Source organism: Lynx canadensis, chromosome A1 (assembly GCF_007474595.2).
Source record: "Lynx canadensis isolate LIC74 chromosome A1, mLynCan4.pri.v2, whole genome shotgun sequence".
Taxonomy (NCBI): Eukaryota; Metazoa; Chordata; class Mammalia; order Carnivora; family Felidae; genus Lynx; species Lynx canadensis.
Window position 1 is genome coordinate 3754155 of NC_044303.2, and position 17297 is coordinate 3771451.

Below are 17297 nucleotides of genomic sequence, written 5' to 3' on the forward strand. Positions count from 1 at the left end.
GGAAAGAGGGGGGAGCGGGGAGGCGGGGCAGGGAGAGGGGGAAGGAAGGGGGAGAGGAGGAGGGGAGAAGGGGGAAGACGGAAGAAGGCGGAGAAAACGGATGGGTCAGGAGACGCGCGAGAGGAGAGAGGAAGCCACGGGGGCGGTGCGGGGGGTCGGGCCGAGTTCCCCCCCAACCCCCACCCCCCGAGAGAACGGCCCCGCCTCCCCTCGCGCCCGGCCGGTGGCGCCGGGAGCCCGGGCGGGGATGGGGGGCCCCCGCGGCTCGGGGGGAGCGGTGCCCCCGCCCAGGAGCAGAGCTGTCGCTGCGGTCGCCGAGGAAGGAGGACGGAGCCCAGGCCCGCGCGGCCGGGGAGAAGCCGGGGGTCTCATCCCGTCGGGAATGAAGGGAAGTGCGGTGGCCGTTTGCTCGCCCGGACCGCCAGGAGGGCCGCAGGTAGAGAGAACGGTCACGGGCCACCACTCCGCTCCCCGTTGCCCGGATGTCCTTCCTTCCTTCTCTTGCAGCCCCTGAACGAACTCCTCCGAGGTTGGGGCCGCCTGGTTCCTCCGCAGCCCTTCCCCAAGACCCCGGAGCTACCTTCCCACCCCGCCCCCCCCCCCCCGGCACCCCCTGTGTCCCACGCAGCGTGGGACGTCCTCCGCCCGGCTGTGAGGGCTCTGGCACAGGTGGGAAACGTAGCCGGGACAGGTGGCCTTTCTTTGCGGGAGAAAACTTTGCTAACTGATGTGCGTGCGCTCTGCCAGCGCTTAAATAACTTTGTCGGGGCCGGGGTGGGGGAGGGGGAGAGTAGGGGGGAGGGAGAGGGAGGCCGGCGTGGGCGGGGGGGGGGGGGTTGCGGGGATGAGACGGAATGGAGATAAGAATGATTTGTTTCCTGCAGATTGATTTTGCCAAAAAACATTGCCCTGGATGGGCGACTAGCCCATCCACGGACACTGAGTAAGCAGAGTAAATGCACCGAGTACAAAGTTGCCCAGGGTTGGTTGGGGCGTTTTCGCGGAGACGCAGAGATGCTTAAAATCACAGGTGGCTCACCCGCTCTTCGGTGGGATTATAACTTGACGATCCAACCCCCTTCTACCCATTATCCCTCGTTAAGTTCCCAGGGTTGGCATTTATGTATTTGCATGTTCTCGTTTGGTTAAACCAGAGTTAGCGAGCTGATAATTTTTAAGTCGTTACTGGGTGGTCTGGTGTTTATACATACTGACACAATCACACGCAGTTTTTTTTTGTGAAACAACTCATCGAGTGACGCCGAATGTTGTGCAGGTGGATTGTTAGCGACGGCGCTCTGTGTGTTAATGCCGCCGGGTGGGCTTTAACACAGGTAGATCTGTGTTTGTAAAGCAATGGAATCGTGTTTAGTTTTCTTTTAAGCAAATATTTTCCTATGGCTCTCCTTGTGCTTTTCTTTCTTGAATGCGAGCAGGCTATTAAACCTCCCCTAAAAAATACAGTAGATATCACAATATTTTTCAAAAATTTCCAGGAGCTGACCTCCTGGTTTTGGTGATGGAATGTTTCACTAAAAGGTTCAGTGTCTCTGGTAGGAGAACTTCCTCTCTAGAAAAGAGGTGTCTCCAAAGTGACATCTGTTCCGCGTGTGTAAAAATATGCAGAGTAGACTTTTAAATTTATTGAGTTACCGTGTTTTCAAGTATTTCGTTTTGCTGAAGTCCTATGCTTTTCTGATGTTTAATGTATGTTATTACTGAACCAGACATTAAACACAATTTTTAGTAGATATTACACCTAAATCATTCATGTACAGTGTGGGCTTAAAAGTGTAGAAAACCTGGCCTGTAAAACATTACATCTATAAGATAAATATCGGAAAAAATACAGTGATGAAAATCCATTTAGCAAGTGAAAATCATTAGATATGCATAGCAGCCTAAAAGAAATCAGGAAACTTTGATGTTTAACAAATAATGTATTTGCTTTTTTAAACTATTCTAATACCTCTTTCAGAGAGAATGAGGATCATATGACTCATTTCATTTTTAAAGAATCATTTTAATTGTGTCTAGAGGATATTTTAGATGGATTATATTAAATATATATGTACACTATTATATTTCAATCAGCATCATTGTATTATCTTGGGTATGACTTTTTAAAAGTTATTAGGCCCTCATTTAGATGTTTAGTTCTTTCGATTGTGTCCTAAAAGAGCTTCTAATGCCCTTTGGGCAAAATAGGCAACTATCTATGGACGTACAGTTAAGCAAAAAGTTAATGTTAATTTTACTTCTTTCTCTAGAATTGCACTGTTAGAAAGTGATTTACAGGGACATGCTTATTGTAATATAATAACCCTTCTAATTTCCTAACGGCTTAGGTGATGTTGCTTTGTGATTTTTCAAAAAGTGCCCATTTCGTTGTATCTTTGGTAGTTAAATTTATGTGAAGTCAACACAACTAGTTACATGGTGTGAGTGGTACAAATACAGGGTTATCTGTGTGAAGTATTCTTTGAAGTTATATTTGCCTGTAACTTTCCCATCCTGACACCTTCTAAACTCGGAAACAAAATAGCTACCTATAACGGCCTGTTTAGTGTATCATTTTGTTACACATGAGGGAGATACTTGTGCAAAAGGAGGCATCAGGAAAAGGAAGGATATAGTCAGTAATTAATGCTTCCTAACTATTTTAAGGTCATGGATTCCTTTGAAAACCTGGCGATAGTTAGAAATCTGCTCTTTGGACTGGGTTTCAAAAGGTTAACTGTTTCTTGTAGCCAGTTCTGGATCCCTGGCTTGAGAATCACTCAGATTAAGTTCTCAGCATGTAGGTGGGCTTGGTTGCGGCACCCTGCAAACCCTTGAGTCAGTCCGTATAATGAAGTGTAATTACATGAATACTACGGTTAATCATAAGACAATGACACTTAATTGGATAAGTAACAGGAACCTGGTATTAATTTATAGAAATGTGCTGGATATTTTGTCTCAGTAGACTTTACTCTTTGTTGCTAAACTCCTTTTTCAAAATAACATACAGTAAATGACCTGAATGATAAAAGGGAAGTTGAAAAAACTAGGAAATCTTAACTATAGTCATATTGCATTGAAGGACAGGGGCCTCAGTAGCAACCAGGTATAAAAAGACTAAGGCTGAGGCGCCTGGGTGGCTCAGGAGGTTCAGCCTCTGAGTCTGGATTTCGGCATCAACGTGAGATGATTGTCACTGTCTCAGGGTTGGTGAGATCGAGCCCTGTGTCAGCTCTGAGCTGACAGCACAGGGCTGCTTGGGAGTCTCTCTCTGCCCCGCGCCTGTTCACACTCTGTGTCTTGAAATAACACCCACACTGAAAAAAAAGGCTAAGGCTGCATAACAAGTTGTTTTTATAAAAATGTCTTTAGGAGTCACCAGATTATTTACATGAAATTCTGTGGGTTGGATTATAACCGAGGTTGCTTTGCCTTCTTCAAAGGCCTTGGTTCCAGATGCTCCAGACCCCAGCCAGTCCACGCCTTCCACGCCTGCACCATGGCTGCTCTTGGAAGCCACGTTTACTCTTCCGTATCCTTGGTATCCTTCTCCCTTAAGATTCTTGACTCTGTTTGTTTATAATCGCCTATACTCTGAAATGATTCAAGTAAATACCAGTAAATCATTCCCCAAAGACTTTGCCTCTAACACGTAGAGCTTGCTGCTGTCCTCTGACTTCTAGCACTTGCTCTAAAAAGCAACTGGACGCCCGGTGGCTCGGTCGATTGAGTGTCTGACTTCGGCTCAGGTCACTATCTCGCGGTCAGTGACGTTCAAGCCCCGCGTCGGGCTCTGTGCCGGCAGCTCAGAGCCTGGAGCTGCTTCCGATTCTGTGTCTCCCTCTCTCTCTCTCTGCCCCTCCCCTCACTCACGCTCTGTCTCAAAAATAAATAAACATGAAAAAAATTTTTTTAATAAAAAAAAAAAAGAAAAGTGCTGTGTTCCTCACCTTGAGTGAGCTCCTCCTTTAGGCCTGGCCCGGTGGGCATTCATTACATTCATCCGTCTTCACAAGCACCCTGTGAGGAGGGCCCCACTTAACACAGACAGAAACCAGGCCCAGAGAGGCTGTGGTTTGCCAAGGTGATTGCTCAGCAGGGTTGAGGAATAACACAGACCTTACACCCTGCTCGCCCCACACTCCCTCCCCCACTCCACTGCCCCGGCCCTAGCACAGAGACAAGAGGAAAGAAAACTTTCCTCTGGTCAGTCTGGCGTTCTTCTTGTGAATGCAAGCTAGCTCAAATGTCTGGTCGACAAAACTATTGCTAGTAACACTTTGAATCAAGGAAGAAGACTCATCTTTTTTATTTTATTTTATTTTTTTTTAATTTTTTTTCAACGTTTATTTATTTTTGGGACAGAGAGAGACAGAGCATGAACGGGGGAGGGGCAGAGAGAGAGGGAGACACAGAATCGGAACAGGCTCCAGGCTCTGAGCCATCAGCCCAGAGCCCGATGCGGGGCTCGAACTCACGGACCGCGAGATCGTGACCTGGCTGAAGTCGGACGCTTAACCGACTGCGCCACCCAGGCGCCCCAGAAGAAGACTCATCTTTAAGGTGAACGTTCGCTAGCATAAAGAGTGAGCACCCGTAACCGCGGTGCCCTGACAGCCTTGGATCTTCCTAGAAACCCTGCAGAAGTCTTGGAGGGGACTCAGTGCCTTCATTTTCTAATTAATAGTTTCTCTGATTTTTCAATAAATTGGGAAATAACAGAAGGCCTGTACAGTACATAAAATAGTATCTCATTGACACGGCGTTCCGTTAGCAAAGTCTTGAGACGTGTCGAGCACGGGTGCGATGGTGTCCAGCCCGCTGTACCTTTTTTATGAAAGCTTTTCATGTAGTCATACTTATCTGAAGCAACAGTTGTGTCACCCTTCGCATATCATCCTATTTTGCGGCCTAAGTTTTGCGTTCCGGCTTCTTTTCCCCTTTGCTTTCCATAATCCACACTTTGGTGAGAATGACCCAACTGGAATAACCAAAGAACGATATTCCAGTCCCTTCCTTTGACCCGTCTCGCGCCCAGGCGGCTGTCCTGCGGTGTATGTTTCTTTGAGAAATACCACACGGTGCTTAGGGTTCCACGTGACTCTTCCAGCTGAGAACCTTTCCACGAGTCTGGAAAGGTGGCATCACTATCTCTTTGAAAAATGCTTCTCTCTTGTATTTTTTTTTTCCACCTCCTTCTTGAACCCTCACCAGGTGCATTTTGGCCCTTCTCGTTTCCGTCTTCCGTCTCTGCTCAGGCTGCTGATTCCCTCCTTCCACATCGTGATGGTTTAATTGCTCCAGTGATTTGTGATTATTTTGTGTGAGCTCATCTACACTGAGAGTTATTCTTAGATAGGAATCTCAACTGCAGCAGGTGTGAAAGTCTCCCTAGTGGTTGTTTCTCCTCATGGATCTGCTGGGATGCAGAGGTTTTATGGGTCTCAGAGAAGCTCTTATGTCAATTCCATGGCTTAGGGTGATAGCAGCACGTATCTTTGTAAATTTGAACACATTCACACCTATAAATGGTACCGGCTCGTAGTTGGTGCAAGCTTATGACTTTGCTTTCTACCCAGTGGTTCATCTTTCTATCGCAAGCCTTAGAGAGGGAGGGATCCCTTCTTGTACTTTCTTTGCATGGTGGGAGCTCTGGCCTTGTGCTGGACAGAGGCCAACTCTCCCGTCTTGGTTGAGCGTTAGGATTCAGGCTCAATATCTAGGCCCTAGATCCATAAGTGGATCTAATAACTGCGTCTCTGCCTCTGATCTCCATTCTTTTTTCTAGCCTTGAGAATGTTCCATTCTTTCCTGTTTGACTATATATTTGTAAAGTATTACATTTGTGAAGAATTTCCATGTCTTGGTGGTACAAATGGTGCTCTCTCATGTCTCTCAGTCCGTTATATTGGAAGAACTCTGTAGGTGTAATAAATTTCACTATTTGGGGGGAATACTTCCTATGCAACCATTTCTGAAGACAATTGTGATATTACAAAAAATAAGCTGTACTAGCTAGATTCTGAGCTAGATTCACAAAAGGACTCCATGACATTCATTATCTAAATTTTACTTTTGGGGGTACCTGGGTGGCTCAGTCGGCTGAGCATCCGACTTCGGCTCAGGTCGTGATCTCGCGGTTCGTGAGTTCGAGCCCCGCGTCGGGCTCTGTGCCGACAGCTCGGAGCCTGGAGCCTGCTTCGGATTCTGTGTCTCGCTCTCTCTCTGCCCCTCCCCTGCTCACGCTCTGTCTCTCTCTGTGTCAAAAATGAATAAACATTAAAAAAAATTTAAATTTTATTTTTTTCAAAGTGTTTTTTTAAATGTATTTATTCTGAAAGAGAGAGAGAGAACCAGCAGAGGAATGGCAGAGAGAGAGAGGGAGAGAGAGAATCCCAAGCAGGCTCTGGTCTGGCAGCACGGAGCCCAATCTCATGAGTCGTGAGATTGTGATCTGAACCCAAATCAAAAGTCAGATGCTTAACTGATGGAGCCAGCCAGGCGCCCCTAATTAAATCTTAAATAAACCAAATTTCAACCGACCTCTGGGGTTTTCAAATTAGCAATAAAGTTAAATGGTATATTAAATGATATTGAATGATTAGATGTATAATAAGAGTAATTCTCATTTATGTTCCTCTGTGGATTAAGTTGGTTATCTAACCTGTTGTTTATTTTTGAGCTGTCTAACCTTTACTACGAAATTTTGTTTTATTTATTAGTATTTCTTCCAAATATTCATTGGAAGTGAGGACAGACATCAGGACAGTTTTGTTACCGATTAGGGTTTGAGCATTCGGTTGCTTGAAACTAGTAAATTGAGGTTTGGGTATTTTATTTACCTTGTGATGTAAAACTGAGACCTGAAGTATGAATTTGTAGTCAGGACAGGTACTCAAGTGAGTACTGGTTGATTTTAGATTTTTACTTTGCAGGGAGAGTGAAGGGGACATAAGAATGTAGTATAATCATCAGATTCACCTGTTGGATTAACCATGATAATGAGACAATAAATTTATCTTTAAAATAGTAAAACCCAACTAAAATATGACTTGCATATCTACAATGAGAAGTATCAGAAGTAGGTAGGCGAGCTTTTCCTGAAAGGGCCCAATAAAAAATATTTTGGGCTCTGCGGGCCGTGAGGTTTCTGTCACAAGCACACAACTCTGCAGTCGTAGGGTTGGAAATACGTAAACAAGTCAGCATGGCTGTGTCCTTAGCAGAAACAGGTGGCCGGTCTTCTTTGACACACAGGCCATCGTTGACCAAACCCTGATCTGTACTGATGAAAACAGTCAATTCCAAAGGAATCAAAACTTCCGTCGTGAAACAGTTTTCAACATAGACTGATATTGCCAACCTTAAAAATTAAACAACAAAGGCTGTCGAGCAGCAAATGGGTTTCTTGGGGCACGGCAGAGAAGTCGCGGGTTAGGACGCACAAACTACGGGGAACCCCAGGCAAGTCCAGAGAACAAAAACATCCTTTTGTTTCGTTTTTAAGTATAATTAATTGTCAAGTTGGCTAACATACAGTGGAGATACAGTGTGCTCTTGGTTTTGGGGGCAGATTCCCATGATTCGTCACTTACTTACAACACCCAGAGCTCGTCCCAACAGGCGCCCTCCTCCATGCCCATCACCCACTTTCCCCTCTCCCCCACCCCCCCATCCACCCTCAGTTTGTTCTCGGTATTTAAGAGTCTCTTATGGTTGGCCTCCCTCCCTCTCTGTTTGTAACTATTTTCCCCCCTTCCCTCCCCCCATGGTCTTCTGTTAAGCTTCTCAAGATCCACATATGAGTGAAAACATATGGTATCCGTCTTTCTCTGACTGACTTATTTCACTCGGCATAATACCTTCCAGTTCCATCCACGTTGCTGCAAATGGCAGGATTTCATTCTTTCTCATGGCCAAGCAGTATAAATCACACCTTCTTTACCCATTCGTCAGCTGATGGACATGCAGGCTCTTTCCAGAATTTCGCTATTGTTGAAAGATCTGGAAGAGCAGTCTTTCGTACGGGGAAGAAGGAAGTTGGGAGGGGTCGTTCTGAACAGATGTTCAATGGGGGAGAATAGGCTCCAAGTGGCGACTGCAGGTGGCTGAGGTGGTGACAGCTTGTCTTTGGCCGCAGGCAAGGGCAGCGTGCGGTCGCCAGACTGAAAGGAAATCTTGCCTCTTCCTGCTGGACTGGGTAGGCCGCGAGGAGTGTCTCCTCCGCCATGACTCCCAACTCCGTTTTCAGGGAGGTTTCCTTTATTCCTTTTCACAGGAGATTCGTAAACGTGATTTTCTGAGGGGATCACTTCATACAAAATCCTAACACAGTCATACTCAAAAGGCTTGGGAAAGAAAGAAATGCACCTGTTTATTTTTTCTTCACCTTTTTTCACTTCTTGCTTCAGACAATGAAATAATTCACAAAATTAAAAAAAAAACCATATTGCTTTTCTCTCAGGAGGAAAGTTAGGAGCTGAAACTTCAAACTGTTTGTAAGTTCATGGTTGTAAACTACCTCTAATTTATAAATGATACCTTAACATATGATACCTTATGATATGATATGATATATGATACCTTATGATACCTTAATAATGATACCAAAAAATGATACCTTAATATATGCATCACTGTGAATTGCTATACGTGTTACGTAACACTAAGGATCATCCTTGGGCGCCTGGGTGGCTCAGCTGGTTAAGCATCCGACTTCAGCTCAGGTCATGATCTCACAGTCTTGGATTCGAGCCCTGTGTTGGGCTCTGTGCTGACAGCTCACAGCGTGGAATCCGCTTCGGATTCTGTGTCTCCCTCTCTCTCTGCCCCTCCCCCGCTAGCGTGCTCGCGCGCTCTCTCGCTCTCTCTCTCTCTCTCTCTCTGTCTAAATGAACATTAAAAAACAAAAAAAACAAACAAAAGGATCATCCTTGAATTTCATCACTATATGAAACTGTTGCGACAGGCCAAAATAGAAAAAATTAGAGAAATGTATTTATGTAATCCATATTTAAAAGTGGATATTGTATTGTACCTTTCAGTAAGCCATGATCATCTGCATATTTGGTTTATGACTTTGTTTCTACATATGGTAATCAAACGGAGGCGAGCCAGAAGAGTCATTTTCCTTTAAGAGAGAAGAATTTATGTAAATTGGAAGCAAGGAGGAAAAAAACCCTAAAAATTATTTTATCATGTTTGCCCTCTTTTGGCATTTAAAAGATTTTACAGTTTCATTAAACTATTTAGTTTCATAAAGTCTTCTTTGGTTCATAGTGGGAAGGGCTCCAGATTTTTCTATGTTGCCCGATTTAAAAATATTAACTACTTACTGACAAGTGATGTTAATCCTTTATTTGCTACACATTAAACATTTGGAAGACGTTTTTTTCCAACTCGTAGATTTTGGTTATTTGTAGATTGTGTTTTCAAATAAAGTCAGCAAAAGGTGGTAATCATTTTGCAGTACATAAATGTATCAAATCAACACACTGTACACCTTATGCCTTTAAAATGTTGTATGTCAAATATACCTCAATATAGCTGGAAAGAAAATAAATGAATGGAACCCTACTCCCCCATTTCAAAAAAGAAAATACTGTTATATTATATAGTGATGGTTATATATCATTATATATGTGTCCAAACCTGTAGAGCATACACACCAAGACTGAACTCTAGGGTAAATATGGACTTTCAGTGATTATGAGGTGTCAATATAATTCAGCTTTGGTAAAAAACGTACCATTCCGGTGAGTGGTATTGAAAACGGAGGAGTCTGTGCGTGTGTGGAGGCAGGAGGTATACGGCAAATCTCTGTACCTCCCTCTCAGTTCTGTTGTAAACCTGAAACTGCTCTGAAAAGTCTCCAAAATGGGCCGTGCATACATACACCACATTTTCTTTGTCCGTTCATGTGTTGATGGACATTTAGGTTGTTTCCATATCTGGGCTGTTGTGAATGAGGTCGCAGTGGACTCAGAAGTGAAGCTACGTCTTCAATATCGTGACTTACTTCCTTTGGCTATATACCCACAAGTGGCATTGCTGGATCATGTGATAGTTCTATTTTTAACCTTTTGAGGAACCTCCACCCTGTTTTCCATAATGGCTGCGCCATTTTACGTTCTCATCAACAGTGTGTAAGAGTTCCGGTTCCTCCACGTCCTCGCCAACACTGGTTATCTCCTGTCGTTTTTGATAATAACCGTTATAACATCTCATACTATACCGTACAGTTGAATTTGGTTAAGGTGATAGCGTTTAAGTGTTCTGACCAGGGAAGAAAGGCAGGAAGGAAGGAGAGAAGGGGAGGGGGAGGGAGGGAGGGCAGGAACCGGTAAGTACTTGAGGTGATAGGTGTGTTAATTAGCTTGATGGCGGGGATCATTTCACATCACGTTGTACACCTACAATTTTGAGGCGCTTGGGTGGCTCAGTCAGTTACGCGTCCAACTTGGCCTGAGGTCCTGATCTCCGGTCCAGTCCATGAGTTCAAGTCCCCTATCAGGCTCTGTGCTCACAGCTCAGAGCCTGGATCCTGCTTCGGATTCTATGTGTGTCTGCCTCTCCCCTGCTCACGTGCTCGCTCACTCTCTCTCTCTCTCTCTCTCTCTCAAAAAAATAGCCATTAAAAAAATTTTTTTAATATATGCAGTTTGTATTTGCCAATTATATCTCAGTCTGGGGGTGGAAATTTTCCACAGGATATGCTTTCGACGTGATTTCTTATTACATCCAAAGTGTGGCTGACTGTGTCAACTCCTGCCCCAGTCAAACAAACAGATATCTAAAAGTTAATCTGCTGCACTCAGAAAAGGGAGGGGGGAGATTGAAAGGCCAGACTTCCGTTAGCAATGGCTTGTGTTGTAGCGCCTCAGAGCTCCTCTGGCTTGTCTGCCCTAATCTCAGACCGCAGACTGTGTGTCTCCGTCCAGCAATCCGCTCGTCCCGCATCTTTGTCCAAAATGGGATGCCTCATTATTCACTTGAAACCATTCCTGCTCTGCTGGTTAACCTTGCTTTTCGTTCCGCTTACGCTCCCACACGGCCAGGTTAAAACCTTTCGCGTGCCCGTCCAGCTGGGTGCTAAGTTCCATTAAAGCCTCGCTCTGCACGGCCTCCCAGTTCCTGCATTCGGGCCCAGGGGCCTCTGCTTCCATGACGCTTGGCAGCTTGGTACGAGCTACCATCTTGGATTGCTCAGCAAATTGTTGTGGAGTTAGGCTTAATGTTTTCCAGCCTCTCAAGCTGGAGCACGGAAACCTGCCCCGAACGTCCTTTGCACGTAGGAACTGTCATGAAGAGGCCGAGGCCCTGCCCCTGTCACTTTCTTGGACTGCTGTCCCCCGGCCTCCTCGTCCTCCCCCTCGTTGCCATGTCCCTTCCCGCGTAGCCGGGCCCATGTGGTTCCAGAGCTGCCTTGGCCTGGCCAGCACCGTCCGCTTCCACCTGTCCGCGTGTATCTGCTCCATCCCCTGAGAAAAGTCCTGCCGTAGGTTAGTCCTGTGCGGCGATTTTCCTGTTCTTCTCCCCCAAATGTCTTTAAAATCCCATAAACGTTCAGTGGCCAGTGCTGACCATTCACAGCCTGCAGCCGCAGCTGGCAGGACCCTTTAGCATCACGCTGCTGTCCTTCGCTTGTGCTCGACTTGTTCCCTCTCCATCCCGTCGGGAGTCGTCCCAGACCTCCTCCGTGGTCCTCACCACCCTTCGCTGCTGACCTCCCTCCTCTCAGCTGGGACGATGCCCTGCCTCAACTTCCTGTTCTCCCCAACCGTAACCCTAACCATGCCCGCATCTGTCTTTTCCTCTTCAGAGCTGCTTCCCCGGGTCCTCCCCTCTTGCTTTTCCTTCACCTTCTTTAGGCCATTACACTTCTGTGACCCTCCCCTCCATGGTGCTTTCCCCTATTTACAAATTAGTGCAAGAGTAGACATGTATTTGAGGTTTACATAAAAGACTTCAGAGAGAGAGTGGTTGCACGTATGACTGGTTTATTAAAGACAGAAAATAAATTATTATCAGCCTAGCTTTGAGCTGTGTAAAGCAACCTTATCGTGTGCCTATCTTGATCTAGTTTGTATTTGAAAATTTTAATCAACTTACTCCATTAAAAAAATTGGGGCAAAAAAATGATTTAAGACAGTTTTTGAACAATGAAAGGGATACATCGCCTCATCCTCAAATCAGTAATTATGTGACATACTCAGTTCCACAAGTAAATGACCGGTATTTCTTGAACAAAATTTTGACGGACGATTGTTGTATTTAAAAAAGGAGCAAAACAATATTGGGATGAAAGGTAAAAAACTTTAAAGACTTTGGGGAGAGAGGATAGTTGTAAGTCCACAGCAAAATTTAGAAGAAGGTACAACGATTTCCCATATTCCTCTTGCCCCCCCATTCTCCCCAATATCAACATCTCATCCTACATTTGTTACAGTTGATGAGCCTACCGGTGGCAACTATTATCACCCAAAGCTCAGAGTTTGCAATTAGAGTTCACTCTTGGTGTTGTATATTCCACAGGTTTGGACAAGTGTATAATGACATGCATCCACCATTATAGCACCATAGAGAATAGTTTCACTGCCCTAGAAGTTCCCTGTGTTCTGTGTATTTAGGCCTTTCTCCCCACAGTTTTCTGGTGACCAGTGATCTTTTTTTTTTAACTTTAGTGTGTGTGTGTGTGTGTGTGTGTGTGTGTGAAAGAGAGAGAGAGGGAGGGAGAAGGACAGAGAGAGTGGAGCGGCAGAGTGAGAAGGAGAGAAAGAATCCCAAGCTGACAGTGCAGAGCCCGGCAGGGGGCTCGAACTTGCTAACTGTGAGATCACTACCTGAGCCAAGACCAAGTGGCGGACGCTTAACCATCTGAACCACCCAGATGCCCCACCACTTATCTTCTTACTGTCTTCGTAGTTTTGCCTTTTGCAGGACGTCATATGCTAGGAACCATACAGTAGGTAGCCTCGTCAGACTAGCTCTTTGTACCTAGTAGCATGCATTTAAGTTCCCGTACATCTTCTCAGGGCATGAGAGCTCATTTCCTATCATTGCTGAATAATATTTCATCGCCTGTTTGCACCACAGTTTGCTTATCCATTCACCTACTGAAGGACATCAGGTTTGTGTGAAATCTTTTTAAATGCAAAGCTTATTTGACTTTTCTTTCCTGAAAACATTCCTAAAACTATTTCTTTCAATGTGAGTCCATTTAAAAAAAAACAATTGTTTATACTGTGGGAAGAAAAAGGCCTGGGATGATCTTCCTCATAAGGTACACTACCATTTGTGTCCAGATAACTGGCTGCGTTCTAGACGTTTGTTGGTAAATCTAAATATATTTTCTCAGGGGCACCTGGGTGGCTCAGTCAGTTAGGAGACTTCGGCTCAGGTCTTGATCTTCCAGTTCGGGAGTTCGAGCCCCGAGTCCGGTTGTGTGCTGACAGCTCGGAGCCTGGAGCCTGCTTCGGATTCTGTGTCTCCCTCTCTCTCTGCCCCTTCCCTGCTCATGCCCCCCCCCCCAAAAATAAATAACATTACAAAGAATTTAATATATATACATTTTTTTCTCAGAAATGTATTGTGTATCTGTTATGTTGGAAGGACATTTTTGCAAATGCTTCTTCAAGTGTTAATGTTGTTAAATAATAATGTTTCCGTTGCACAAAGCCTAAGTATTATTCAGAGTATCACCTCTGTGTTTCAGTTATTAAAACCAAGAATATATCAGAATAGGTGATGCTCACCATTGGCCTAAAGAATAAGGATTCAAATGGGATAAGTTTACAGTGACAGTTTGGTAGAAAGGGACTGAGTGTGGCCCAGGGAGAGAAGGAGGATTCTGCACACACGGTGGGGACACGCTCACAGCTGCTTGGCCATATACAGCCGTGTGAACCTGAGCAGAGGGTTTTACCAGCCATATCGATAAACGGTAGTGGACTTAATGTCCACATAGTGTAGCCTAGAGGTGAAAAAAAGCTTAACTGCTTCTTTCAAATATACAGAAAGAAAGAAGGAAGGAAGGAAGGAAGGAAGGAAGGAAGGAAAGAAGGAAAAAGAAAAGAAACAAAGGGAAAGAAAAAAGAAGAAAGAGAAAGAAAGAACAAAAGAAAGAAAAGAAAAAGGGAAAAGAAAAAAAAATCTCACTTTGGGAGCTAAAGCAATTACTTCATGCTATTGAGTTGAAATGAACTGTCAAAAATGACTAAGCTTTCAGTTATACTCCGAGGCATAAAGGTGAACTGAACAGAATCACGTTCCAAAAGAGAGCACTCACGTTGCCAGGGATTGAAAGTGGGATACGATCTACAGAGGAATCGGGAATCCTGAAAGTCTGGCTGGAACCAAGGCCACAAGCTGTCCTCAATTCTGGGCTCCGTTTAAGCTTTTACTGAACCTGAAGTATGCTATTTTCCTTTTGTCTGGTTATCTAGGGTTTTGTGAGAGACCAGCATTCTTTCAGGAGTCAGATCCGCGGAAGGGAACACCATGGTGGCCGCCAACAGTTGTCACGCGTAGCTAAGGACCCTCGTAGCCCAGTGATAAACACGTCGGTGACCGATTTCCATCTTGAAGATGACCGTGTGAGGTTAATAGTTACACAGTGCCCTCCCGAAAGCATTCAGGAGCAACAAGGAGAGAGAAACCCATGCACACTCTAGTTGAGGCAAAAGTAGGAGACAGCTAACACCCAAACACAAAATTAGCGGAAAGTTGCCCCAAAGAGTGGGAGTCGAACAGGGGTATGTCTGAGAGAGCTGCAGACTCAGAAACCCGGGTGTGTCCTGCGTGGTGCAAAGTGTGCACGTCTCGCAGGGAGGACGGCAAGTGCACACGCGGACGGCAGGTGGGCAGACAGAGTCGCACAGGTCAGTCACACGTCCAGGAGGCAACCTGAGCATAGCTGAGCATAAAGCTGAGCATAGACGGACCTTGTATTAGGGAAGGGGAGGGGAGGGAGGGAGGAGGAGGGAAGGGGGAGAAGGGGGGAGGGGAGTAAGGAAGGGAGGGAGGGAGGGAGGGAGGCGGGAAGGGAGGGAGGGCTGACTGGGAAGCGAACATCGGACAAGCACAAAAACTCCGGGTCGCGAAGAAAATTGCGGTCGGCCCAGAACATCTCCCATCCCGGCACAGACCTCCTGAAAGCAGCCACTCAGAAGAAGGGAGAGAGGAGAGGGACGGCTGTATGGAGCGGGCTTGTTGGCGGAAGCGAGCAGCATTGCGCTGACCGTGCCCGTCCCCCTCATGTGTTTCTGAGTCTGGCATCTGGAATAGCGTCTCCTCTCACACTGGGCTGTGGCTACGTTGTTGTGCAGCTGTGGCTCCGTCCTTGGTGACCCGCGAGACTGGCCTAGGCAACCGGACTGATAGTGGGGCCCCTGTTGTGCCGGACACGTCGGAAGTCCTGCAGAGGACCCTGGAGAATGGTAGGTGTTATGTCATACATCCCCTGCTTGGTTCTGCTGTGTTGCCACGGCTGAGGACCACTGTTCTTCATGCCTCAGTCTCTCTGGCTTTGTCTGCGCTTTTCCACGCGCCATGTTCCCACCCCGGGGCCTTGCTTGTGCCTCTTCAACATAGAAGACCGTTCCCGCCCCAGGGCCATTGCATGTGCCACCCCTTGCCCGTATCACACTTTGCCCTAGTATTTTCAGGATTAGTTCTTTCTCATTATTCAGATCATCCCACAAAGGCCTGCCCTAGGTATTTAAAATATTCTCCCCATCACCCTATTTCTTTTCTTTTTTTTTAATGAAAAAAAAATTTAAGTATTTATTTTTGAGCGAGAGGCAGAGTGCGAGCAGGGAAGGGGCAGAGAGAGATAGAGACAGAATCTGAGCTGTCAGCACAGAGCCCGACGCAGGGCTCGAACTCATGAACCGTGAGATCATGAGTCTCAACCGACTGAGCCACCCAGGTGCCCCTTTATTTATTTTCTTTTTTTTTTTTTTAAGTTTATTTATTATGGAGAGATAGAGGTAGACAGAGCATGAGCAGGGGAGGGGTAGAGAGAGGGGGAGACACAGAATCCGAAGCAGGCTCCAGGCTCTGAACTGTCAGCACAGAGCCCGACATGGGGCTCAAACCCACGAACCGTGAGATCACGACCTGAGCCAAAGTCAGACGCTCAACGGACTGAGCCACCCAGGGGCCCCCTTATGTAATTTTCTTCGTAAACTTGCCACTGTAAGAAACCTTCTTGTTCGTTGTTTTCACATTTATTGACTGTTTCAACTAGAATATAAGCTCTAAGAAGGCAAGGCCTCCTTTGTCCTGTGCACTCTGGTGTCCTTAGCATCTAGAACAGTGTTTGGGACCAACGTGGTGCTCATTGGATCAAAAACAGCAGACGTGGCCTCAGCAGGATCCTGGTGGCCTTTAAGTATAACTGGTTTGTATAAGACAAACCAAGTCAGCATCCCAGAAAAATGGTTTTAGAGACTCAGTCATGAATTCCATTTAACAACCACCATATACAATGGGAAGCATTTCCATACAGCTACCTAAAAAGTCTTTACTTCTCTTAGATAATTACTGAGATGAGAACTGAATTTCTCCTTTATTCTAGCAGACAGACATAAAAACAAATCAACAAAAGCAACTCTTGTATGACAGAGACAACCCTTGATGAATATTATTTAAATAAATCCCCAAATGACAGACAACTGCTGTTATCATTCACTCTGTTGTGCTGTTATCATATTTTACCAAATCTAAAATGTCCATTTCTTACATTTTGATAGCTCTTACTTGCGATGCATATTATAATTAGTGTTATAGTTTAATTTGCAGAGGTACTTCCTTAGTGCTAAAAAACATCCGTGGTCTTAAAATCATCAGTCTTTGCTTTGATGAAATAATAGTATGTGGGAAAGTTCAGAGCTTTTGCATGAGGGTTTCTTGAATCGTTACTATGCCTATGGTTTTCTTTTTTTAAATTTAGAACTACCACCTTAGATTTTCCCATTCTTCTTTTGCCAAATCACGTGATGTCTTTTGGTCCTCATCCTTGACCTCCCCAGGGCACGTGGTAGCACAGAATAGTCCCATCGTTTGTGTATGCCACCACAGAGGATATGGAGTTCTGCACCCCCCAAGTTCTGTTTCATGGCTGATGGCAGGGAGTTGTTCACATTTGTGTTCATCACCTCTCTTCATTTTTTGAAGTTTTACTCTTGCCACCGTCGTCCCCTCCTTCTCCCACACCAGCTTCTTTATTGCACTGATTTCACTAAAACTTAGGTTAGATTTCTACGTTGCAAATTATCAAATGCCAACTCTAT

At 45.4% G+C, this 17297-nt stretch overlaps 1 protein-coding gene across 1 annotated transcript in view; it reads left to right on the forward strand.

Annotated features, from left to right (window-relative positions):
* The first annotated feature begins 322 nt into the window (after positions 1–322).
* Positions 323–17297, forward strand: part of SGCG (sarcoglycan gamma) — a 127031-nt gene continuing 110056 nt past the window's right edge. Inside the window, exon 1 of the mRNA XM_030307794.1 lies at positions 323–436. Coding sequence (XP_030163654.1) covers positions 383–436 — 54 coding nt within the window. The 5' untranslated portion in view covers positions 323–382. The remainder of the gene's footprint in view (positions 437–17297) is intronic.